We start from the raw sequence: 27503 nt of genomic DNA, 5'->3' as shown, positions 1-27503 counted from the left end.
ATGCTTCTGATGTTAAAGTTCTCATGGTACAAATTGTGTGACGGACTTTTCCTTGACTTTGCCGGGGTTGGTCTCAGTCCGTCCAGGGTTCCTGGAAGTAGAAATTCCTAACGGTCCTTCTGAAAGAATAACTCTGTTTTGTTCGATACAAAACGTTATAAAAAAATTATTTATTTGATAAAATTCTACTTTTCTACTCCTAGGCTGATTTCCTTGCTCTATAAGAGGTGACGGAGGTGATAAAGCCCTCGGCCAACCTCTGCGGTCGAATTGAGTGATAAAGCCTCCAGACGAGTATACTCTAAGTACAAATGAAGTGAAAAAGCCTTCAGGTGTACTCTTGGTCGGTAGTGATAAAGCCTACCGACTCGTATGCCTGTCTCCTAATCTCTGAATTTCAATGCGAACTCGTCGCCCTTATATACTAATTTTTGCACGCAGGCAAACGGTTATTTTATAATAACAACTTTCAACTAATAGTATTAACAATATAAAACAACTGTTGTTCCGGTAAATATTTCCTTCCCATGAATTTCCATGCACCATAATGCTCCTTATTGAATACAATGCCTTTGTACTTGCTCATACTGTGCTTTCCAGGCTTTGGTTTATATATTGTGTGTTTGTATATTTGTTTGTGGTCACCTGATTCTAATGTTGTGTTTTGCTTTGCCCAATGCTTCTGCCTTCTGTTGTATGGCGTGCGTTGGTGTGTTGTATGCTAGTGCGTAAATATGTATAACGAAATTTCAATTAGTAGTGGTGCTTATTTTGACGACTTGCTGCTGATCTCCGTTCACTTAAGTTAGTATGTTGTATTTGTAACTGGGTACATTGGATTTTGAGTGTGCAAAGGGTTGATCGACCGCTGCATTTTTATGTTTTGTGCGTATCTACTTTCCAAATATTTAATGCATGTTAGGGTGATCCTATATTCAAAGTTTATGTTTGCGAAAATGTAAATATTTGACTTGCGTGCAAAAGTGCGCAAGTGTAATTTGCTCTTCAAGTTAATAATTATAAATTCAATGTACAACAGAATATATGTATTTAGGGCATAATTCATAAAGGTATACATATGTATATTTCTGGTGCTTCATGCAAAAAATATATAAGTGATAAAAATTCAAGTATAAATTCCAAGTTATTTCCAAAGTGATAAAAATTCAAGTATAAATTCCAAGTTATTTCCAAATGTATGTTATTTGCAAAAATATATAGATATGTGTATGTTGTGAGGATACAAAGTCCTCGGCTTTGGGGTCCTCACACTCCCCCCTCACCTTCCGCAATGAGACTCACCGTCACCAGGTCGGTGCGCGTGATCCGTACGCGGAAGTGGTGTTTGCCCATGCTGTTCGTCGTCGCTGCAGTCGCTGGCCATCAGGCTCAATATGTCGCTGTTTTTGTCGTTGAAGCTGCCGTTGACCCCGCTGGCCTTACGGCTTAATATTTCGCTGTCGTCGTTGGTTGTTGGCGTTTCGCTGCCCTTCCCGTCGGCGGTATGTGTGATGCCAGTCTATAAAATAAATGAAAAACTGGTGGATTTTCCTTAGGGTGTTCCCGCCATGTATAGTAGATTTTAAAAAAACGTGGTATATCATACGCATAGTTAAAGAGTATATTTGTGGGATATTTATGTAATTGTGGTTAGAGTTTACCGAGTTTTTATTCGTTGATCCGACTTCCGGGTAATTCTTGATATGAAATTTCTTCGTGTATAATTTGACACTGTCTCGGTTGGGCATGTCCGTTACTACCGATTTCATCCGGATTGAAGTAGAATCTTACAAAATAGTCTGTAATTACGCAGTTGTCTCGGGGTGTGTGTTCGTTTAAGGCTGCCATAGCGAACTGCCTTCCCAGGTGTAATCTTGTTCCATGCGCCGGTTCTCTGGCGATCTGTAATTTGTTTTCTGGAAATATTCGTACCTGATTCTCCGCAATGTTTTGTACTTGACCGTCTCTGTATGCTATCAGCTGTTGACTTGTACCTTGGTTCTCTCCTTGTTGTCTCTCGGTCTCTTCGCTGACTCGTGTGAGCGTACCGCAAATGGCTACCTCGCTGTTATTTTTCTGTTGTTGTACCTCGGGCTTGTTGTTTGCTGTTCGATTGGACGATGTTGACGCCGTTTGATCTTCACTAGCGTCCTTTTTGTATCTCTCTTTATGACTTTGCTTCCTGGATTCGTTGTTGTCGGCGGCGTCGGTTGCGTGGTATGCTTTCAGCTCACTTAGGTGGGCTGTCCTCCTCCTTCCTCTGAAGACTTTGTCTAGTTCTACGATCACTGGTGACACAAAGTTCATTACCCGGTGAGGTCCACTGTACCTTGGCGCTAGTTTGGCTGCAAAGTTATCCGCCGCTTTTGACAGCTGATGTTCCTTTACCAGCACTAGGTCGCCTATCGCCGGTCGCCATTGCCTTCGTCTTAAGTTATAATACTTCGCTTGCTCCATAGATGCTGTCTCTTGCTTCCGTCGTACCATCGCGAATATTTCTTTCATCCTCGTTGACTTCTCTCCTGGGTTCGCTAATTTCTCACCTGTACCAAATGTCTGCTCATCGTAAAGGCTGTTGGGGATTCTCGGTTCCCTCCCTTGTACTATGTATGCTGGACTGTAACCTGTCGATTCACATACACTTGTATTCAATGCCAGCGTTATCTCTGGTAACAACTCATCCCATGTCTTCTGCTCTTTTCCCGTAAATTGTGCTATCATCCTCTTCATGTTCCTGTTTGCCCTCTCTGTCGGGTTCTCCTGCGGTGTGTACGGTGCCGTTAATTGGTGTTTCACGCCAAGTTCCTCTAAAAATCTCTTAAAACGTCTGCTGATAAACTGTGCTCCGTTGTCCGTAATAAATACTTTTGGGACGCCGAACCGTGCCAAGATCCTCTCTCGAAATCCTCTTATTAAACATTCTGTCGTTGCCTTTCTGATTGGTATTACTTCTACCCATTTTGAAAATTTGTCTAAGAATACTAGTGCCATTGTGTTTCCACGCTTCGATCGTGGCATTGGACCAACAAAGTCTGCACAGACTGTTGCCCAAGGCTCTTCTGCAATCTTCGTTAGCATCTTACCTGCGGCTGGCTGTTGACTCGGTTTGTAAATTTGACATGTGTGACACTGCTGTACGTACTTTCTTACATCGCTGAACATTCCTGGCCAATAGTAACGTGTTGTTGCTCTTACTATCGATTTTCGGATGCCCATATGCCCTGCGCTCGGTGTGTCGTGGATCTCCTCTAGCACTCTGCGTCGCTGTGAAGTCGGGACACACAGCTTCCATGGCACTGCATCTTCGCCATCCACCTGACTTCCTATGCGTCTGTACAACTTTCCTTCCTCGATAACGTACTCTGGGAATTTCTCCGGAGTCTTTCTTACATCTTCCATCATAGCTTTAAGCCACTTACACTCGTCTTTTCCGTCGTCCATCGTCAACGTACCCAACTGCTCGTCCATCGGTTGTCTTGATAATGCATCTGCCACAACGTTCAACTTTCCTTTTCGGTACTGTACGTCAAATGAGTATTGCTGTAGTTCCAGCGCCCATCTCGCAATCCGACCAGTCGGGCTCTCTATCGCATTCAACCATTTCAACGCTAGGTGATCTGTTATTACTGTAAACGTGTATCCTTCTACGTACGGCCTCATTTTTCGTATTGCCCACACTATTGCCAAACACTCCTTTTCTGTTGGTGATTAGTTCATCTCTGCCTTGTTTAACCTGCGGCTTGCGTATGCTATTACTCGCTCTTCGTCGCCTGAACCTTGCGTAAGTACTGCACCAAGACCAAAATCACTTGCATCCGTCTGTAAACTAAACTTCCTCGAAAAATCTGGACAAGCGAGTACCGGTGCCTGCGTCAGTGCTGCCTTGAGTGCTTCGAATGCTGATTGTTGCTCTTCAGACCACCTCCACTTACTACCTTTCTTAAGCATAGATGTTAACGGGTGTGATACTTGTGAAAAATCCGGCACGAATCTTCTATATCATGACACGACTCCTAGAAAACGTCGTAACTCTCGTATATTCTTCGGTGGTTGCAGTTCTTTGATGGCTGCTATCTTGTCTGGGTCGGTATGGATGCCTTCCTCGCTAACGACATGACCTAGATATTTTAACCTTTTCTTAAAAAACTCACATTTTTCCGGGTTTATCCTCAGGTTCGCTCTATGCAGCCTTCGAAATACTTCTGTTAGATGTGCAATGTGCTCTTCCAATGTTTTGCTTGTAATGATAATATCGTCAAGATATGCAAATGCGTATGGTTCCAATTCTGGTCCTATGACACGATCAAGTGCTCTCTGGAAAGTTGCTGGGGCTGAGTGCAAGCCAAATGGCATTACCCTCCATTGGTATAGTCCACGCCCAGGTACTGTGAATGCGGTGTATTGCTTGCTGCTTGCTTCCATAGGGATTTGCCCAAGATATGTTGTATACGTAGTAAAGGGTATGCGTCTGGTACTGATCTTGCGTTTAGTTGGCGGTAATCTACGCAGAGTCTCCATTTTCCATTCTTCTTCTTTGCCAAAACTATGGGTGCGCTGTGCGGGCTATTCGATGGTTCGATGCAACCTTTTTCGATCAGCTCGTCGACTTCCTTGTTGATAATTTCTTGCATTTTCGGATTCTTCGGATAGTACCTTTGCTTAATTGGACGGTCGTCCCTCATAACTATTTTGTGTGTGGCCACGTTGGATACTCCTGGCATCTTTGCAAATACCTGTAATTCTTGGCTCAGAAATTTACTCACCGCATCTTCTGTCTTGCTAGTTGCTATCGCCGCCATTGGGTTGTGTTCCTTGAAATCTTCGCTATTTGTTTCGACCATAGTTGTACATGTCACTACCTCTTGCTTCCGTTCGTCTACTCTCAACGTTATTTCTTGACCACCACATCTCATCTCAAAGTTTACCTTCGCCAGATAGTCCGTGCCAATTACCACATCATCGCCCAGTCCCGGTAAGATTAGCATCTCGTTCCTCTGTACTTTATCACCCATTCTTAATTCTGCATCTACCGCTTCTTTGACTATTATTGCTCTGCCATCGCCCATTCTTACTCGCGTCTTTACTTTTTTGAATTTGCCAGTTTTTAATCTTCTCGCCATTGCATCACTTATAAAGCTCCTCGTCGCTCCCGTGTCAATCGCTGCTACTGCTTCTTCTCCGTTCACATACGCTGTTACCAATATGCGGCCGTTTGTGTATTTGAACATGCTTAATTTCTCCGAGGTTGCACTTCCGAAGACCCCATCCCCCGGTTCCAATGTGGTCTCTGGCCGTTTCCCTGTGGCTTACTACAACAATCACGAGTGAGCACGCCTATCTTACCACAAATCCAGCAAAATTCTCTTCTTATGCCTCGGCACCCGTATGAGAAGTGACCACCTCTTCCGCATCGTCTGCAGGCCGTTTTGTATCTACATATTCTTGTTGTGGCTCTGACCTCTGCTGTTGTTGGATTTCTACTCGCTCTTCCTGTCTTTGTTCTGCCTGGAGACACTGGTGCTGACCTTCTTGCCGCCGTGGTATGAATGGCCTTGTGGTTGGTCGCATTGGTTCCCTGTCAGGAGTAATATTTTCATAGTCTTGAGCTAAACTTACCAGCTCCTCAAGATTTCTGACCTCGCTTCGCTTTATATATAGTTGGTACTCTCTGCGCGAGTTTCTGTAGATGCGGGTTAATTTCTGCTCCTCGGTGTAGCCCGCGTGACGCATGATTCCTTGTAGTGCCAAGACATAATCTTTAAATAGCTCACCTTGTCGTTGTACGCGCATACGAATTTCATCTTCCAATTGCTCTAAGTATCGGGAGCTTAGGAAGAACTTCAGGAAGTCCTTCTTGAAGGCGTCCCACTCTTGCCAGTGCCGGTTGTTATTCCTATACCATACCAACGCTTTGTCCTTCAACAACTCCGGCAGCGCTTTCGGAATTGTGTTGCGGTTGATTTCATACCCATCTGCTAGCTCCTCCACTCTTTCGATGAATCCTAGGGGATCTTTGCCTCCGTCGTACTTTAATCCCCACTTCCTTATACTGTCCATGGTCGTTGCATATGTGCCAGGCTGTTGAATATAATTTGTCGTTGCGTACATACCAGGCTGCTGAATAAAATGTACCGGCGGTTGTCCGACCTCCAATTGATTGGGTGCACCACTTGCCTGTTTATCATTACTTGGTGAATTTAGTTCGTTGCTTGTCTTTGACGCTTGTGGATTTGTTAGCCGCGCGTGCCGAATCGCCAACTCTGTGAATCGATCCCGTAAATTCTCGTTATCCTTCTCCTCTTGGATGAATGCCGCCAATCGTTTTCTTAGCTCGTCAACCGTTCCGCCATCCTCTAGCCCAAATTCCGTGCTGTAGGCTACCAGATCCTCTCGAGTGAGATAGTATACCCACGATACCTTTACCATTGTTTTGCTTTATATCCTCGTCGTATTAACCCAGAAGTGTGTGGATCTTGTTTCCCTCTTCGTTTCTGATGCTCTGAAAGTATATCTTAAAATTTGATTTGTTTAACCTGCTCGGGCGCCAAAATGTGACCGACTTTTCCTTGACTTTGCCGGGGTTGGTCTCAGTCCGTCCAGGGTTCCTGGAAGTAGAAATTCCTAACGGTCCTTCTGAAAGAATAACTCTGTTTTGTTCGATACAAAACGTTATAAAAAAATTATTTATTTGATAAAATTCTACTTTTCTACTCCTAGGCTGATTTCCTTGCTCTATAAGAGGTGACGGAGGTGATAAAGCCCTCGGCCAACCTCTGCGGTCGAATTGAGTGATAAAGCCTCCAGACGAGTATACTCTAAGTACAAATGAAGTGAAAAAGCCTTCAGGTGTACTCTTGGTCGGTAGTGATAAAGCCTACCGACTCGTATGCCTGTCTCCTAATCTCTGAATTTCAATGCGAACTCGTCGCCCTTATATACTAATTTTTGCACGCAGGCAAACGGTTATTTTATAATAACAACTTTCAACTAATAGTATTAACAATATAAAACAACTGTTGTTCCGGTAAATATTTCCTTCCCATGAATTTCCATGCACCATAATGCTCCTTATTGAATACAATGCCTTTGTACTTGCTCATACTGTGCTTTCCAGGCTTTGGTTTATATATTGTGTGTTTGTATATTTGTTTGTGGTCACCTGATTCTAATGTTGTGTTTTGCTTTGCCCAATGCTTCTGCCTTCTGTTGTATGGCGTGCGTTGGTGTGTTGTATGCTAGTGCGTAAATATGTATAACGAAATTTCAATTAGTAGTGGTGCTTATTTTGACGACTTGCTGCTGATCTCCGTTCACTTAAGTTAGTATGTTGTATTTGTAACTGGGTACATTGGATTTTGAGTGTGCAAAGGGTTGATCGACCGCTGCATTTTTATGTTTTGTGCGTATCTACTTTCCAAATATTTAATGCATGTTAGGGTGATCCTATATTCAAAGTTTATGTTTGCGAAAATGTAAATATTTGACTTGCGTGCAAAAGTGCGCAAGTGTAATTTGCTCTTCAAGTTAATAATTATAAATTCAATGTACAACAGAATATATGTATTTAGGGCATAATTCATAAAGGTATACATATGTATATTTCTGGTGCTTCATGCAAAAAATATATAAGTGATAAAAATTCAAGTATAAATTCCAAGTTATTTCCAAAGTGATAAAAATTCAAGTATAAATTCCAAGTTATTTCCAAATGTATGTTATTTGCAAAAATATATAGATATGTGTATGTTGTGAGGATACAAAGTCCTCGGCTTTGGGGTCCTCACACTCCCCCCTCACCTTCCGCAATGAGACTCACCGTCACCAGGTCGGTGCGCGTGATCCGTACGCGGAAGTGGTGTTTGCCCATGCTGTTCGTCGTCGCTGCAGTCGCTGGCCATCAGGCTCAATATGTCGCTGTTTTTGTCGTTGAAGCTGCCGTTGACCCCGCTGGCCTTACGGCTTAATATTTCGCTGTCGTCGTTGGTTGTTGGCGTTTCGCTGCCCTTCCCGTCGGCGGTATGTGTGATGCCAGTCTATAAAATAAATGAAAAACTGGTGGATTTTCCTTAGGGTGTTCCCGCCATGTATAGTAGATTTTAAAAAAACGTGGTATATCATACGCATAGTTAAAGAGTATATTTGTGGGATATTTATGTAATTGTGGTTAGAGTTTACCGAGTTTTTATTCGTTGATCCGACTTCCGGGTAATTCTTGATATGAAATTTCTTCGTGTATAATTTGACACTGTCTCGGTTGGGCATGTCCGTTACTACCGATTTCATCCGGATTGAAGTAGAATCTTACAAAATAGTCTGTAATTACGCAGTTGTCTCGGGGTGTGTGTTCGTTTAAGGCTGCCATAGCGAACTGCCTTCCCAGGTGTAATCTTGTTCCATGTGCCGGTTCTCTGGCGATCTGTAATTTGTTTTCTGGAAATATTCGTACCTGATTCTCCGCAATGTTTTGTACTTGACCGTCTCTGTATGCTATCAGCTGTTGACTTGTACCTTGGTTCTCTCCTTGTTGTCTCTCGGTCTCTTCGCTGACTCGTGTGAGCGTACCGCAAATGGCTACCTCGCTGTTATTTTTCTGTTGTTGTACCTCGGGCTTGTTGTTTGCTGTTCGATTGGACGATGTTGACGCCGTTTGATCTTCACTAGCGTCCTTTTTGTATCTCTCTTTATGACTTTGCTTCCTGGATTCGTTGTTGTCGGCGGCGTCGGTTGCGTGGTATGCTTTCAGCTCACTTAGGTGGGCTGTCCTCCTCCTTCCTCTGAAGACTTTGTCTAGTTCTACGATCACTGGTGACACAAAGTTCATTACCCGGTGAGGTCCACTGTACCTTGGCGCTAGTTTGGCTGCAAAGTTATCCGCCGCTTTTGACAGCTGATGTTCCTTTACCAGCACTAGGTCGCCTATCGCCGGTCGCCATTGCCTTCGTCTTAAGTTATAATTCTTCGCTTGCTCCATAGATGCTGTCTCTTGCTTCCGTCGTACCATCGCGAATATTTCTTTCATCCTCGTTGACTTCTCTCCTGGGTTCGCTAATTTCTCACCTGTACCAAATGTCTGCTCATCGTAAAGGCTGTTGGGGATTCTCGGTTCCCTCCCTTGTACTATGTATGCTGGACTGTAACCTGTCGATTCACATACACTTGTATTCAATGCCAGCGTTATCTCTGGTAACAACTCATCCCATGTCTTCTGCTCTTTTCCCGTAAATTGTGCTATCATCCTCTTCATGTTCCTGTTTGCCCTCTCTGTCGGGTTCTCCTGCGGTGTGTACGGTGCCGTTAATTGGTGTTTCACGCCAAGTTCCTCTAAAAATCTCTTAAAACGTCTGCTGATAAACTGTGCTCCGTTGTCCGTAATAAATACTTTTGGGACGCCGAACCGTGCCAAGATCCTCTCTCGAAATCCTCTTATTAAACATTCTGTCGTTGCCTTTCTGATTGGTATTACTTCTACCCATTTTGAAAATTTGTCTAAGAATACTAGTGCCATTGTGTTTCCACGCTTCGATCGTGGCATTGGACCAACAAAGTCTGCACAGACTGTTGCCCAAGGCTCTTCTGCAATCTTCGTTAGCATCTTACCTGCGGCTGGCTGTTGACTCGGTTTGTAAATTTGACATGTGTGACACTGCTGTACGTACTTTCTTACATCGCTGAACATTCCTGGCCAATAGTAACGTGTTGTTGCTCTTACTATCGATTTTCGGATGCCCATATGCCCTGCGCTCGGTGTGTCGTGGATCTCCTCTAGCACTCTGCGTCGCTGTGAAGTCGGGACACACAGCTTCCATGGCACTGCATCTTCGCCATCCACCTGACTTCCTATGCGTCTGTACAACTTTCCTTCCTCGATAACGTGCTCTGGGAATTTCTCCGGGGTCTTTCTTACATCTTCCATCATAGCTTTAAGCCACTTACACTCGTCTTTTCCGTCGTCCATCTTCAACGTACCCAACTGCTCGTCCATCGGTTGTCTTGATAATGCATCTGCCACAACGTTCAACTTTCCTTTTCGGTACTGTACGTCAAATGAGTATTGCTGTAGTTCCAGCGCCCATCTCGCAATCCGACCAGTCGGGCTCTCTATCGCATTCAACCATTTCAACGCTAGGTGATCTGTTATTACTGTAAACGTGTATCCTTCTACGTACGGCCTCATTTTTCGTATTGCCCACACTATTGCCAAACACTCCTTTTCTGTTGGTGATTAGTTCATCTCTGCCTTGTTTAACCTGCGGCTTGCGTATGCTATTACTCGCTCTTCGTCGCCTGAACCTTGCGTAAGTACTGCACCAAGACCAAAATCACTTGCATCCGTCTGTAAACTAAACTTCCTCGAAAAATCTGGACAAGCGAGTACCGGTGCCTGCGTCAGTGCTGCCTTGAGTGCTTCGAATGCTGATTGTTGCTCTTCAGACCACCTCCACTTACTACCTTTCTTAAGCATAGATGTTAACGGGTGTGATACTTGTGAAAAATCCGGCACGAATCTTCTATATCATGACACGACTCCTAGAAAACGTCGTAACTCTCGTATATTCTTCGGTGGTTGCAGTTCTTTGATGGCTGCTATCTTGTCTGGGTCGGTATGGATGCCTTCCTCGCTAACGACATGACCTAGATATTTTAACCTTTTCTTAAAAAACTCACATTTTTCCGGGTTTATCCTCAGGTTCGCTCTATGCAGCCTTCGAAATACTTCTGTTAGATGTGCAATGTGCTCTTCCAATGTTTTGCTTGTAATGATAATATCGTCAAGATATGCAAATGCGTATGGTTCCAATTCTGGTCCTATGACACGATCAAGTGCTCTCTGGAAAGTTGCTGGGGCTGAGTGCAAGCCAAATGGCATTACCCTCCATTGGTATAGTCCACGCCCAGGTACTGTGAATGCGGTGTATTGCTTGCTGCTTGCTTCCATAGGGATTTGCCAATATCCATTTTTCAAGTCGAGGCTACTAATAAATCTCGCGCTTCTTAATTTGTCCAAGATATGTTGTATACGTAGTAAAGGGTATGCGTCTGGTACTGATCTTGCGTTTAGTTGGCGGTAATCTACGCAGAGTCTCCATTTTCCATTCTTCTTCTTTGCCAAAACTATGGGTGCGCTGTGCGGGCTATTCGATGGTTCGATGCAACCTTTTTCGATCAGCTCGTCGACTTCCTTGTTGATAATTTCTTGCATTTTCGGATTCTTCGGATAGTACCTTTGCTTAATTGGACGGTCGTCCCTCATAACTATTTTGTGTGTGGCCACGTTGGATACTCCTGGCATCTTTGCAAATACCTGTAATTCTTGGCTCAGAAATTTACTCACCGCATCTTCTGTCTTGCTAGTTGCTATCGCCGCCATTGGGTTGTGTTCCTTGAAATCTTCGCTATTTGTTTCGACCATAGTTGTACATGTCACTACCTCTTGCTTCCGTTCGTCTACTCTCAACGTTATTTCTTGACCACCACATCTCATCTCAAAGTTTACCTTCGCCAGATAGTCCGTGCCAATTACCACATCATCGCCCAGTCCCGGTAAGATTAGCATCTCGTTCCTCTGTACTTTATCACCCATTCTTAATTCTGCATCTACCGCTTCTTTGACTATTATTGCTCTGCCATCGCCCATTCTTACTCGCGTCTTTACTTTTTTGAATTTGCCAGTTTTTAATCTTCTCGCCATTGCATCACTTATAAAGCTCCTCGTCGCTCCCGTGTCAATCGCTGCTACTGCTTCTTCTCCGTTCACATACGCTGTTACCAATATGCGGCCGTTTGTGTATTTGAACATGCTTAATTTCTCCGAGGTTGCACTTCCGAAGACCCCATCCCCCGGTTCCAATGTGGTCTCTGGCCGTTTCCCTGTGGCTTACTACAACAATCACGAGTGAGCACGCCTATCTTACCACAAATCCAGCAAAATTCTCTTCTTATGCCTCGGCACCCGTATGAGAAGTGACCACCTCTTCCGCATCGTCTGCAGGCCGTTTTGTATCTACATATTCTTGTTGTGGCTCTGACCTCTGCTGTTGTTGGATTTCTACTCGCTCTTCCTGTCTTTGTTCTGCCTGGAGACACTGGTGCTGACCTTCTTGCCGCCGTGGTATGAATGGCCTTGTGGTTGGTCGCATTGGTTCCCTGTCAGGAGTAATATTTTCATAGTCTTGAGCTAAACTTACCAGCTCCTCAAGATTTCTGACCTCGCTTCGCTTTATATATAGTTGGTACTCTCTGCGCGAGTTTCTGTAGATGCGGGTTAATTTCTGCTCCTCGGTGTAGCCCGCGTGACGCATGATTCCTTGTAGTGCCAAGACATAATCTTTAAATAGCTCACCTTGTCGTTGTACGCGCATACGAATTTCATCTTCCAATTGCTCTAAGTATCGGGAGCTTAGGAAGAACTTCAGGAAGTCCTTCTTGAAGGCGTCCCACTCTTGCCAGTGCCGGTTGTTATTCCTATACCATACCAACGCTTTGTCCTTCAACAACTCCGGCAGCGCTTTCGGAATTGTGTTGCGGTTGATTTCATACCCATCTGCTAGCTCCTCCACTCTTTCGATGAATCCTAGGGGATCTTTGCCTCCGTCGTACTTTAATCCCCACTTCCTTACACTGTCCATGGTCGTTGCATATGTGCCAGGCTGTTGAATATAATTTGTCGTTGCGTACATACCAGGCTGCTGAATAAAATATACCGGCGGTTGTCCGACCTCCAATTGATTGGGTGCACCACTTGCCTGTTTATCATTACTTGGTGAATTTAGTTCGTTGCTTGTCTTTGACGCTTGTGGATTTGTTAGCCGCGCGTGCCGAATCGCCAACTCTGTGAATCGATCCCGTAAATTCTCGTTATCCTTCTCCTCTTGGATGAATGCCGCCAATCGTTTTCTTAGCTCGTCAACCGTTCCGCCATCCTCTAGCCCAAATTCCGTGCTGTAGGCTACCAGATCCTCTCGAGTGAGATAGTATACCCACGATACCTTTACCATTGTTTTGCTTTATATCCTCGTCGTATTAACCCAGAAGTGTGTGGATCTTGTTTCCCTCTTCGTTTCTGATGCTCTGAAAGTATATCTTAAAATTTGATTTGTTTAACCTGCTCGGGCGCCAAAATGTGACCGACTTTTCCTTGACTTTGCCGGGGTTGGTCTCAGTCCGTCCAGGGTTCCTGGAAGTAGAAATTCCTAACGGTCCTTCTGAAAGAATAACTCTGTTTTGTTCGATACAAAACGTTATAAAAAAATTATTTATTTGATAAAATTCTACTTTTCTACTCCTAGGCTGATTTCCTTGCTCTATAAGAGGTGACGGAGGTGATAAAGCCCTCGGCCAACCTCTGCGGTCGAATTGAGTGATAAAGCCTCCAGACGAGTATACTCTAAGTACAAATGAAGTGAAAAAGCCTTCAGGTGTACTCTTGGTCGGTAGTGATAAAGCCTACCGACTCGTATGCCTGTCTCCTAATCTCTGAATTTCAATGCGAACTCGTCGCCCTTATATACTAATTTTTGCACGCAGGCAAACGGTTATTTTATAATAACAACTTTCAACTAATAGTATTAACAATATAAAACAACTGTTGTTCCGGTAAATATTTCCTTCCCATGAATTTCCATGCACCATAATGCTCCTTATTGAATACAATGCCTTTGTACTTGCTCATACTGTGCTTTCCAGGCTTTGGTTTATATATTGTGTGTTTGTATATTTGTTTGTGGTCACCTGATTCTAATGTTGTGTTTTGCTTTGCCCAATGCTTCTGCCTTCTGTTGTATGGCGTGCGTTGGTGTGTTGTATGCTAGTGCGTAAATATGTATAACGAAATTTCAATTAGTAGTGGTGCTTATTTTGACGACTTGCTGCTGATCTCCGTTCACTTAAGTTAGTATGTTGTATTTGTAACTGGGTACATTGGATTTTGAGTGTGCAAAGGGTTGATCGACCGCTGCATTTTTATGTTTTGTGCGTATCTACTTTCCAAATATTTAATGCATGTTAGGGTGATCCTATATTCAAAGTTTATGTTTGCGAAAATGTAAATATTTGACTTGCGTGCAAAAGTGCGCAAGTGAAATTTGCTCTTCAATTTAATAATTATAAATTCAATGTACAACAGAATATATGTATTTAGGGCATAATTCATAAAGGTATACATATGTATATTTCTGGTGCTTCATGCAAAAAATATATAAGTGATAAAAATTCAAGTATAAATTCCAAGTTATTTCCAAATTGATAAAAATTCAAGTATAAATTCCAAGTTATTTCCAAATGTATGTTATTTGCAAAAATATATAGATATGTGTATGTTGTGAGGATACAAAGTCCTCGGCTTTGGGGTCCTCACAATTGTACCTAGCATTGATGCATCAAACTATTCCTAAACTAAACTAGTTTACGATTAGTAGAAATCTAAGGCGTGAAGAGTATTATAAGGCCTACAATCTGATCGAGATCAAAAGTTGACTTACCTATAGTTGATGAGGGGCGATTGGTTTATTTCAGACGTCTTTTTGGGTCCATTGAGTTTGTAATACACAAGGTCGTACTTATTCCAATAACTTTCTGAGCAATGCTGAATAGCGAACACATAAATGAGAGAAATATCATTAGTAAAATTAACAAATCGGATTTGCTGTTTTAGATTTAACAGACATTCAGGAACAATTATCCCATTATCGTTAATTCAACCGTATTTTTTGTCAATTTTTTAGTAATTTCAATAGAAGGGAAAGGGTCGGTCTCCAGCTAATAATATGCTGTAAAAATTACAGAATATTAATCAATCTAACTGATTTTTCTGTAAAAGAACTGATTTCCTTGCGCATTTCAACCGCGAACAACTGTTAATATTACGCAACCACTTCAGCTAATTTAAAAAAAAAAATTACGCTCATGGCCTCACTATTTTGCGTTGCTGGATTCACTGTTATTCCAAATAACAAAAATCTGTTTTTTAACAGTCTTCGTTAGTATTATGAGGGTTACAGTAATAATTCTTAACACAGCCATGGCTTACGTATGATAATTAAAATTTTTTTTTATTTGAATAATAAGACAGTCAATTCAGAACCAAAAATTTGTGCGTAGTTAATTCAACAGTTGTTGGTGATGGATAAAAATTTACAGCGATTTTGGTTGAATTTACGCGTAGTTCCGTTGATTTCATCAGCTTTTTTCTTTCACTGCATTAAAGCACCGATCGGGTAAGACAGAATGGTTTACCAAATTCGAATTTTTGCGTCAAACTTTACCTAAACATAATCAGATCTACATAGAAAGACTCAAAGATGCTTAGCCCAAATTCATTACGCATCATTAAGGGATGAATTACTTCTTTTTATTACCGAACTAGTATACAGCTGGAATCGCCATGGTGTGGTGGTAGCGTGTTCCGTCTACCACACTGAAGATCCTTCAATTCCTAGGAAAAGCAACATCAACAATTTTGTTTTTTTAAGCGGGGTCCCACTCGGCTCTGATTTGGCAAATACTTCGAGTGTATTTCTGCTATGAAAATCTTTTCAGTGGAAACTTATCTGGCTTGCATATGCCGTTCAAAGTCCGGGTAAAACATGTAGGTCCCGCCAATTTGAAGAAAACATTTATAGGAGCACGACGCATTTTGGAAGAGAAGCTCAGGCTAAAATTACTTCGGAGGCAAACGCGCCTAGTATTTATCTTTTTTATGCAGCTGGAACATTTAAACAAATTTGTTTGAAATCTCGCAATTGATCTGTCCCGTCTTTTAATTAATTATCAAAATGTTCGTGGTTTACGATCAAAACTTGTTCCATTCTTCCTTAATTCTTTCAACTTTTCTGCACAAGTTGTAGCTTTTACGGAGACCTGGCTAAAGCCTGATAATTACAATTCTGAGGTTTTTTCAAATAAATATGCTGTTTATCGGCGTGATCGCATCTCTAGAGCGGGAGGTGTCCTTATTGCTGTTGAATCTAACCTATCGTCTGAGTTGATTTCGTTGGACAATATCTCTCATATCGAATTCGCAGCAGTTAGACTTTCAATCGGTAGCTATAGCGTAATTGTTTGCTTTTCGTATATACCACCTCGTTCGGATGTGGATGTTTATGCTAGTCATAGCTCGGCCATCTCCGATTTGCATTCGCCGGTGGGTACTGCCCTTACGCGAATACCACCTTTATCTCTTCCAGAAGACCCTCTTCACCCTACGCTAGAGATATCACTTGATATCAGCCTACCCCGTAGGATTCAAGTACAGTCTCGTCCCCGATCTAGATGCTTCTACAAAGCGAATTTCATTATGCTCAATGATCTGTTGGCTTCCCATGATTGGTAGGATCTCTATGCTTGCACTGATGTCGATTCGGCTATCTCTATATTTTACAGTACGCTTGATGGCTTCTTTGATACCTGCATTCCTACTCGCTATACCCTATGTTCGAATAAGCCCCCTTGGTTTTCAAGGCAACTTATCAGACTTAGTAACATTAAATCTAGGCTTTATAAGAGGTTCAAGAAATCTGGAGCATCTGGCGACCTCTCTAAATATCTAATAGCTCGCTCTAAATTTCACCGTCTTAATCAGCTTTGTTATAAAAATTACTTGAGTTGTTGTAAAGCCCAATTTTTAAGAAGTCCAAAAAAATTTTACAGTTTCGTAAATTCAAAGCGGAAAACTTCTGGGTATCCTTCCTCATTAACCTTTGGAGGTAAAAAAGCTTGCACTGATGACGACGTTGCTGAACTATTTTCTGAGTTCTTTAAGTCCACGTATTCATCCAGTGGTTTTCATTCCGGTCAATATCCCTATCACTTAGATAGCTCAAATTACATTAGGAATCCTGCTATTGATGGTAATATTGTTCTTCAGAGTCTTAATCTTTGAAGCCGACCTTTTCTCCGGGACCGGACGGTGTTCCTAGTTGCGTGCTTAGGTACTGCGCCGAAAACATGTATGAGCCTATTTTAAAATTATTTGAGCTATCTCTGGGATCTGCGTCATTCCCGGCACTTTGGAAACAGTCTTTTATTATACCCCTGCATAAAAAAGGTAGTAGGTCAAAAATTGAAAACTACAGGGGTATTGCTAAACTTTCAGTCATTCCTAAAGTCTTTGAACAGATTGTTACCAGTCAACTCCAATATTAGTGTTCTAGTCTTTTATCTGCATGCCAACACGGTTTTATTCGTCAAAGGTCAACCACTACAAATTTGCTTGTATTCACCTCTATAGTTATGGAAGGATTTTTAGCGAACAAGCAAACGGATGTCATCTACACGGACTTCAGCAAAGCATTTGATACCGTCAACCATGAGTTGCTTATTCATAAGCTTGATTTACTGGGCTTTCCGTTTCACCTATTAATGTGGCTGAAAAGCTATCTTTCTAACCGGACCCAAAAAGTCCTGTTCAAGTGCAATCTGTCGGAATCGTTCGGAGTTTCCTCCGGCGTACCCCAGGGAAGTCATCTAGGCCCTTTGCTCTTTGCCCTTTTCATTAATGACTTGCCACAGACAATATTATATTCCCATACTATAATGTATGCGGATGATGTAAAACTTTGCTACACTTACTGTCCTAACGATTTGAGTTCCTTGGATCTTCTTCAGGCCGACTTGGACTCGTTCCAATGTTGGTGCACAACAAATTGACTAGCTTTAAATTGCTCTAAATGTAAGCATATGACATTTCACCGAGTGAAGCCAGCATTGAAATCTTATGTAATAGATGGTACGCCTTTGGAGCGTATATCTATTGCAAATGATCTAGGTGTCCTTTTTGATCCGAAATTGAATTTTTACATGCATATTTCATCTATAGCCAACAAAGCTTTGGGTTTACTTGGATTTGTTAAAAGATGGGCTAAAAAGTTCGATGATCCGTACCTCACTAAGGTTCTTTACACATCGCTGGTTCGTCCAATACTCGAGTATTGCTCATGCGTTTGGTCGCCTGTTTCTCAAAAGCATATAAAGCGCCTTGAGTCAGTTCAAAAGCAATTTTTGATATTTGCATTGCGCGGCCTTAATTGGGACTCAAGTCTCCACCTTCCTCCATACAGAAGTAGACTTCTTCTTATTAACTTACCCACTCTGGAAAATCGGAGAATATTACTGGGGGTATTGTTCATCCATAAGCTCATTATTGGAGAAATTGATTCCGCGGACCTCCTCAGCCGCTTATTTTTTGCGGTTCCCCCTAGAGTATCCAGACACTACGTTCCTTTCTATTTACCCCTTTGTCGACGAAACTTTGCTAAAAATAATCCTCTTCTTATCTGGTGCGCGCACTACAATGACTTGTATAGCTGCATCAGTTTTGAATGTACTTTTGCCACTATACGTAATGCAATACTTGCCTATCTAATTTAAGAGATACAAGCTAATTTAATTTGCCGGCATTTTATTCCTTCGATAAAAAACGGGAACTATTTCGCTTAAGGATGGAGGAACATTTATCAACATGTATCATTAAGAAGGAACAAGACAGTACTGTGTTGATTGGAATCTGGTGCATTCCAACAACGTAAAAAACATGCTTTTTCATGAGTCACTGACCGGAATCGTATGCATTCCGGCAGTATAATCTTATGGGTCAGGCATCGAGCTGATTGGAATCCGGTGCATTCCAACAACACAGGTCATGTTACTTTTTTATGCCTTGTGATGGCGTATCCTCATTACACTACTCTTAGCACTGCCGGATTCCCATGACATGCTGATTGGAATCTTGTTGCATTCCAACAGGGAGATTGGAATCCACTGCATTCCGATATCATGCTGAGCGGAATCTGATGCATTCCGCCAGTATAAGATTTCGGCATAAGATCTTATTTCTACTCATATTTCTTATTATTATTATATTTTGAAATTAAATAGTAATGTTCATTAATATTTCTTTGTTTGTAATATAACATTGTTGAAATCTCGATATATCTTAAATTTTATCTTTTGAGTTGTATATTTATATATCTTTTATATTATGCAGTCGACCATAGTTTGTCGTCGACTTTAAATAATAAATAAATAAATAAATAAATATCTCATGGGACACCACCAGTCAAAAAAATTGTGACGGCTGATACTGAATATATATACGCCGCATAAAAAAATGTGTTTAACTGCTGGGTGTATGTATGTAAATAATTAGGTACGCAAATAATTGTGTGTATGAATCCATAGTACTTCTTCGAACGTATGATAATGATAAGCAATATTCATGAGCCAGTTTTATTAAGCCCGCTTATTACGTGTAATTTTCGTGGAACTCAAACTTTATTAACTTTCATTTATTCATAAGACAATCTACACATAATTATGTGCATACAAATTATATAATTAATTATTAAAATTGCGTACATATTAATATTTATGAAAATATAATTGTTTGGCCTTGCATAAGATTACATTATTATAAATATGAAATTAAAAATTATGGAATTAGAAGAGCCAACACAGGCAATCATGTTTAATTCGTTTTCTTTTTACTTAATTACTAGAGTACCCCGCAGACTTCATTCTGCCCGAAAACTGTTAAGTTGCATTTTTTTAAAATTGAGCTTCTCCCTATCTTTCCAATCTTTTCTACCCTATCTTGTATGTTTCTTATAATTCTTATTCATTCCTTTGCCTCCACCTTCACTCCCAATCCCATTTCTACTCCTATACCCACTCCTACTTCAGCTAATTTTCACATTCTCATTGCCACATCCAGGCCTACTCCCACTTCCACTATATCTCGTTCTCCCACTCCCATTATTTCTCCCTCTCCTACCATAATTCCTTATATATAGAATCTTTATAGCAAAATATGGAATACCTGCTTCATCTGGCGGACCGATTTCAGTATCTTCTTTTGTACCTATACGAAACTATGTAAATCTGATGCAATTTTTAAAATAGCTTTCAGTTGCATAAAAAAGTTATAGATAGATAAGTGACTTGTTCTCCTGCCCGGTAACATTCCTCCCTGCGATGTTATCACCCTACCAGTAAGCAGAGGTATTTGCCATATTGTAGCTTCTACAAAAAGGAAAAAAATTAACTACTTGCCTCTCCCTCCTCCCCACCGTATTTGATACCTGCCTCTACTTCGTATCTTCTCTCTTTTACATTCTCGATTTTTCTCTCTTCCAACTTTTTTTCCTCTCCCTTCCGATATTCTTCCTCATATCCTTCCTTGCACGTGCAGAAATTTTTCCAAGTATATGGCTTATTGAAGAGAAACTCCTGTACTAAATTTTATGCAAATCGCACCATAAATAAAACTTTTTCATATAAGTTGGGCACTGGACCACTTTCCGGAAATAAAAATTTTTCAAATAATAAGCTAGTCACGTAAGTCTCCCTATACCAAATCTTAAGCAAATCACAACATGAATACGAATTATTGGAATAGGTCGAGCCCTAGTCCACTTTGCAACAAGAAAAGCTTATACTACACTTCCGACAAATTGCACAATATATTGTAACGAATTTTGGGAAATTCCAGATAATTATTTTGCAGCTCCTGTTAACGTTCGAATCTCTGAACTGTCGAATAAATTACCCATATATTCAGCATAACGAAGCGTTCTTTATTTAGACTACTTTTGGAGTAGTATTTTACAATTACAGTTATCGCATATTTCACTATAGCGTGTTAAAATAAAAACTTATTCCTGATTCCTCAGCTTGCGCTGCTTGTATACTCTCGGTTACCTCGTTCGCCCATTACTCCTAAGGTCTAGACGTTTCACGAACATGCTTTCTAGAACAGTTGTATCTCATGCTTAGTTGTTTTGCTATATATATGTATATCTGTGGTTTATGTTAGGCTATAAGCATTATTTCCGTCTATGTGCGTGAAATATTCTCCCCTCTATTAGCTGCTGGTTAAGTGTGTGAAATGTTCTTCGTTGCCTACTATGTATGTGTGTATATGGCTTACTGTTGTGGTATAGCATTTATTTACTAAATGACGCATCGAAATTGCTATTAAAATAGATCAGGCCCTGGTCCCCTTTCTGGAGAAAAGTTTCTCAAATAATAAGCTAAACACGGAAGAAATGTTTCAAAACACACTAGTCCCCTAGTACACTTCCCAAAATAAAAAGATTCTAGAATACTATTAAAGAGGTTCCATTGTACCGAATATCAAGCGAACAGCACCATATATGAGATTATTTGGAATGGGTCGGCTCCTGGTCTACTTCCCAAACCAAATCATCCTTAAGCCCCATTAAACACATACACAAAATTTCATAATCGGTCCAGTCGTTTGGGAGGAGTTCAGTAACAAGCAATGAAATATTTATATACGATTTTTAACATATATGGAAAGTTTCTTGCCAATTCATCCAGTAACTCACTGGTGCTGTTTTACAGCGAGACATAAGTTAGATTGTAATACATTTGTATAGCTCCTTTTGATGTTTTATGACGAACTATCCATAGCATGAATATAACATTTAATACTACGGAAACATTTAAGCACAATAGATCTAAATTAAGATCGCAATCGATCGCGGCCTAATTATAATGGATACATTCAGTCTATGTGAATTATTGAGCTTTCAGTTCAACCTATATTACATTTGCGTTTATCCTAGCCTGCACGTCTATTAATTGATAAAACAAAATTGAAGGATGAAAAAACATCGTTCAATACATAAATTGCTCAATTCGTATTCGTAAGTACGTCTTCAAATTCGATTACCCCCTAGAAAAGGAAATAGAAATATAAAAAAGCGGGCTATAACAATATTTGTTTAAAGAACGTATCGACACGTTATCGATATTATATTGAAAGGCTATAAGCATCGAAGTAACAAGAAATTGATTAATTGTCGAAAAGGATAAAAGAGTCATAACCGATAACGCGTCGAGAATGTTTTCTATATCGTAAAAATGTATCGATAACTGTTCCATATCTCGTCGATGACACGCCGATCAGAAATGCATAACAACCCAATATGCCTTTCATTTCCGTTCCAGGGATCCTATTATTTAGGAAAGTCGTCTGAATTTGGACGACTAAAGGCTAGAGGCCAGAAACTTTGAACATAGTTTACTTTCCTTCATTAGGCAGTGATCGATATATTAAGAAAATCTATTCAGAGCATGTCGAATCTGGAGAGCGAATTCTAAATAACTTCTTATTAAGCTACAAACTTTTACCTCACACATACTTCAGAGGATCAGACAACGTAACAAAAGAAAAAATCCACTATGTAGCCCAAAGGTGTAGATAACTTGGAAACTTATGCGTGATGTGAAATCCTCCGATCGATTTTTGTGTAACAGTAACAGTATAACTTAGAAATTAACAAGCAGACACGGCAGACGTTGTTCTGTCCTAAATTTGGCCAATCTGCATACATTTTAATAAGCTTTTTCCGTCTAACTCTGCCCTCCCCCCACCCCTCTTCACTTTTTCCTGATCCTTTTATTCACTCCACCCTCCGTCTTTTTCGCTTCATCTATCTCCATATTCGTCTCATTCTATTTCTTTCTCAGTCTCTTTCCCCTTTTCTCTTTTCTCTTCTCTCACGTTTTTCTCATTCTTCTCCATCCCGTATTGCCTGTCCCAGAGGGTGGTATGTATTTTGTTCCAGTCCCAATCCCAGTCCCACTCCGAGTCTGAGTCCCAGTCCTAGTCCTAATCCCAGTCCCAGTCCGTCTCTGGTCTACTTCCCGGAAAAAAGGATCGTAAATACTAATATAAGCAAATTTGTATACCAAATTTCAGGCAAATCGAATAGGACGTATGTAAATAGGTATATGGGTATTATTAATTCATGTCTCTATTTCGGTTTCGCATGCATATTTATTAGTTTTGCCAGGTTAATGCGACTACATCGAATATCACAATGAAAATTACTTTAGAGCTCCGAGCAACAGCTTTCATTTCATATCCATATTACCTACACATTCTAGGGGTATCCGAGTCTACGTTTTGGCCTATATCTTGAGATCCTAATCACCAAGCGGTATAATATATTACTCTGTACTAAAGCACTCGTCAACAGCTTTCATTTGATATCTACATTATAGAAACACATTCCAGGGTACCCCGCTCCACGTTTGAACTAAATCGACCGACGCATCTCTTGAAACACCGGCGACCAACTAACACACATTTTAGCCTTTCCTTTTATATTGTAATGATTTTACTGCAAATCCTCGTACTTGCAATCTTCTGCTAAGTTTGAATCACTAAACTGTTGAATAAATAACTCCAATATTTAATAATGCCAAATGGCCTTTATTCAAGTACTTTCAAAATAACACTTCTATTGCTCGACAGATAGCGTGCTTAATCGAAACTGATTCTAGCGCCTCTACTGTTGCTGCCTTTTATACTCTTTGATTTCCTCGTTGCATCTTCTAGGCGCCTCCGTTCTAGAATCGACTAGTTGGTTATCTGTTATAATTATAACTACAGATGTACGTGTATAGCTCTCATATGCGCGTGTGTTTGTGAGCGACACTTTGACAATTATAATTGCATATCTCAAATAAGATATCTGCATGCGTTTGTGCGTTGCTTCTCCGCTACGGGTACGTACATATATGTAGGCATAATGATTGAATTATTGATGTGCATTCTCGTCACTGCTTAGCATCGGCTTAGAGATGACAGTACCCCTTAGTGTTTCTAATATTCGTTACACTGCCCTCCACCTAAGTCTGATCGTCCCGATCAGACAAATCTCTCGATCTAAACGCTGCCATCCTTTCCAAATGAACCACTTTCATTTTTGTTCGTGGTTTGCCAATGGTTTGTATGCGGTACACTACATCGTTGATCCGTTTTACAACTTTGTATGGGCCTTCCCAATTACACTGCAATTTCGGGGACAAACCTTTTTTTCGTTGTGGATTGTATAACAGCACCAAATCTCTTTCCTAAAACCCTTCCGAATTAATTGCTTTATCGTACCTCGCTTTCGTCTTGTCACTCATAATCTTTGATTGTTGCCTTACAAGATCGTGTATCTCTCTCAGCTCTTCTTCCGGTACTTGTGAAGAAGAAGGATGGGAAAATGAGGTTTTGCGTGGACTACCGCAAGTTGAACGACGTCACGAAAAAGGATAGCTACCCATTGCTAAGAATTGACGACACTCTGGACTCGCTCTCTGGTACGAAATGGTTTTCCACACTGGACTTGAAAAATGGCTACTGGCAAGTGCAGGTGAAGGAGGAAGACAAAGAAAAAACAGCCTTTAGCGTCGGAGGTGGTCTTTAGCAATTTACAGTAATGTCTTTTGGACTTTGTAATGCACCAGCTACTTTTGAGAGACTCATGGATGAGGTATTGAAAGGACTGCATTGGGAAACATGCTTGGCGTACCTGGACGACATCATCGTATCGGGCAAGAACTTTGATGAACATCTTAAGAACTTGGAGGAAGTTTTCCAGAGAATAGCTGGCGCTGGTTTAAAACTAAGTTCCAAAAAGTGTGCGCTGTTTAAAAAGGAAGTAAATTATTTGGGTTACAAGGTAATGACAGAAGGTATCCGTACAGCGAATGAAAAGATAGAAGCAGTAGCCAAGACTACAGAGCTTGCATGAATTAAGAAGTTTCCTTGGGCTGTGCACATATTACCGGCCATTTGTACCAAACTTTTCCAGCATAGCCCATAGCCTCCATGATCTTACAATAAAAAATAAAGCTTTTGAATGGAAGAAGGAGCAAGAAGTGGCTTTCCAAACATTGAAAGAGCGTTTGTGCACTGCCCCAATGTTAGCATATCCCATTCCAGGAGCAACCTTTATTCTAGATACAAATGCGAGTGGATATGCTATGGGAGGCGTTTTATCACAACTGGTCGATGGACAGGAGAAAGTAGTTGCATACTACAGCCGTTCGATTGGAAACCCAGAGAGGAACTATTGCGTTACACGGAGAGAGCTGTTGGCATTGCTAGAATGCATTAAACATTTTCACAAATACCTCTACGGCCAGCGATTCCGCTTCAGGACAGATCACGCAGCGTTGAAATGGCTTCTGCAGTTCCGTAATCCAGAAGGACAATTGGCTACATCGAGCGGCTACAAAGCTATGACTAGTACCCATGGGAATGCCGATGCAATGTCACGAAGACCATCTAGTTTGGAATGCAAGCACTGTTCAAAGGGCGAGGCTAAAGAAGACATTATAGATGTCCGGCTAACGGCTATAACGTGTATGGATGAATGGGACAAGGAACAACTAAGAGAGCGTCAGCTAGAAGATACAAATCTGTCACGTGTTATGCAAGGGCTCGAACGAAATGAAAGACCAAACAGAGAAGAGATGTCAGCAGAGAGTCCCATTGCGAAGTCATATTGGGCACAGTGGAACAGTTTATAATTGATATCCGGTTGCTTGCATCGAGTATGGGAGAGTGAGGATGGTCAATGCAAGAAGAAGCTGATAGTTGTTCCCAGAAAGAGGATTCCTGACGTGTTCAGCGAGCTGCATAATGGTCCAAGCGGAGGTCATCTTGGAATCACAAAGATGCTCGAGAAGATTAAACAGAGATTCTATTGGGTTGGTTGCCGTCAGTCGGTCACTGAGTGGATTGCAAACTGCGAGGTTTGCAGCAGAGCGAAAAGACCCAAAACCCGAAGTCATGCCCAGATGAAGCAATATAACACAGGTGCGCCATTTGATAGGATCGCTATGGATGTCGCAGCTCCATTTCCTACGAGCAACTGCGGAAACAAATATGTACTGGTGGCTATGGATTATTTCAGCAAATAGCCAGAGGTATACCCAATCCCAAATCAAGAAGCGGAAACAGTAGCAGAAGTGTTTATAAACAGTTGTGTTGCAAGGTATGGTGTACCAATGGAGTTACATTCTGACCAAGGCAGGAATTTCGAATCAGCTGTGTTCTGGGAAATGTGTAAATCATTGGGAATTCGAAAAACACGGACAATTGCATTGCATCCTCAGTACGCTAGTATGGTGGAACGATTCAATAGAACATTGGAGGAGCATTTAAGGAAAGTAGTAGACAAGTACCATAAGGAGTGGGATACACATATATCATTATTCTTGATGGCTTACCGATCTGCAGTGCATGAGACAACGGGCCAAACTCGCGCAAAGGTAATTTTTGGCAATGACCTTCGACTGCCAGCTAATTTAAAGTTTGGGATAGATGCCGATGCAGAGAGAATTTCGGCTTAAAATTTGCACATGGAACAACTAAAGACTCTCCCGAATTAAAAAAATTTCATAGTACTTCTAAATCGCGGGCCCCCTCAGAAACTCGGGTCCGGGGGTAATCCTCCCCCCCCCCCCTCTCACCGGTCCTGGTGATGTGCTATACTTAATATCATTCGCTATAATATTTTTTATTGATAAACACGTTGTTTAATTAAACACCAACCAATTACACGGAAGTATATCCGCACCACCTGAAAATATTATTGCCGGTGCGTATACTTAACATTTTATTATTACGTATAAACATATAAAAAATTGCAATAAAATAATATTGCGACTATAAACTGAGATATAACCTATCCTATATTTCAAGTTCGATCAAACTACACACGGGGTGCAATACAAATTCAAAATTGGTTCAGTAGTTTAGGAGTCCATCGCGGACAAACAATGTGACACATGTTTTTTATATATAAAGATTAAGATGTTGAAGTTTAGTTTCACATTAGACCTAAAAAAATGTTACTATTTCTATTTTGCATCATAAAAACGACCAATATTTCCATTAATTATTTCATATTTATTCCATTTTTCGAATTATTCGATACCGAAAAAGTGAGTGGGGTGTTATCGTTAGATTTTTCACATTTTCAACACCAATCTGTTCTGGGTCCAGATAAGGCAATATAAGAATATATCTCACTTAAGTTATTGTGTTAACGGAAGTATGGACATGATATATCTAAATCTTTTTCAATGCTAATTTTATTAAAACTTTTTTTTTTACTGTCCATAAATATCAATAGTAAAATGATAGCCATGACCACGCTGGCTTTTTAAATGTATCACAGCAAAATCCATACCCGGACCTCCACTCTTCAAAGTTGCATATCCACCGTCGCCATCGCTATATTGATCAGTTACTACAATTTGCGTTATAGTACGAGGGTAAGCGGTACGTTCAGACTAAAATCAACATCAAAATTAGTTAACTACGAATCGATAATGACAAATCTTATTTACCGTTTGTCTAAATTCATAATCAGCCGCAACAATACGCAAAGGCTTGAATAACTTCTTAACAACCTCACGCTTGATTAGTACGTCACTTGAGGTTCGTGCACCCCAAATGGCATTATGAATATCCGTTTTTTGGGATGCCTTCACAAGTAGATTGCCATTTATACCAAGTGTGACAAAAAGTAGCAACACAAATTTTAACATATTTGTAATGCAAAATATTTCGTAAAATTTATATTGGTGCGAATTAATTTAAAATAAAAAATCGGCCACTCCAACGAACAGCGAAACGGGACTAAATTAAGCTTGATTTGTAGCGCTGACTTCAAGTTGACTGAAAGCTTAGAATA

The 27503-nt window shown here is 40.9% G+C and overlaps 2 protein-coding genes across 2 annotated transcripts in view; one reads left to right on the top strand and one right to left on the bottom strand.

Annotated features, from left to right (window-relative positions):
* CngA (Cyclic nucleotide-gated ion channel subunit A) overlaps positions 1-27503 on the top strand; it is a 231406-nt gene that overhangs the window by 132125 nt on the left and 71778 nt on the right. The window lies entirely within an intron of this gene.
* Positions 26703-27440, bottom strand: LOC137245450 (probable salivary secreted peptide). Its single transcript, XM_067776124.1, has 2 exons — positions 27157-27440; positions 26703-27099 (listed from the first exon to the last, which is right to left on the bottom strand). The coding sequence occupies exons 1-2, from the start codon at positions 27355-27357 to the stop codon at positions 26917-26919; spliced, it is 384 nt and encodes a 127-aa protein (XP_067632225.1). The 5' UTR covers positions 27358-27440; the 3' UTR covers positions 26703-26916.

This window comes from Eurosta solidaginis, chromosome 3 (assembly GCF_040869045.1).
Source record: "Eurosta solidaginis isolate ZX-2024a chromosome 3, ASM4086904v1, whole genome shotgun sequence".
In the NCBI taxonomy this organism is placed as follows: Eukaryota; Metazoa; Arthropoda; class Insecta; order Diptera; family Tephritidae; genus Eurosta; species Eurosta solidaginis.
Note: the sequence above shows the minus strand (reverse complement) of the source record. Positions and strands in the feature narration are given on the sequence as shown.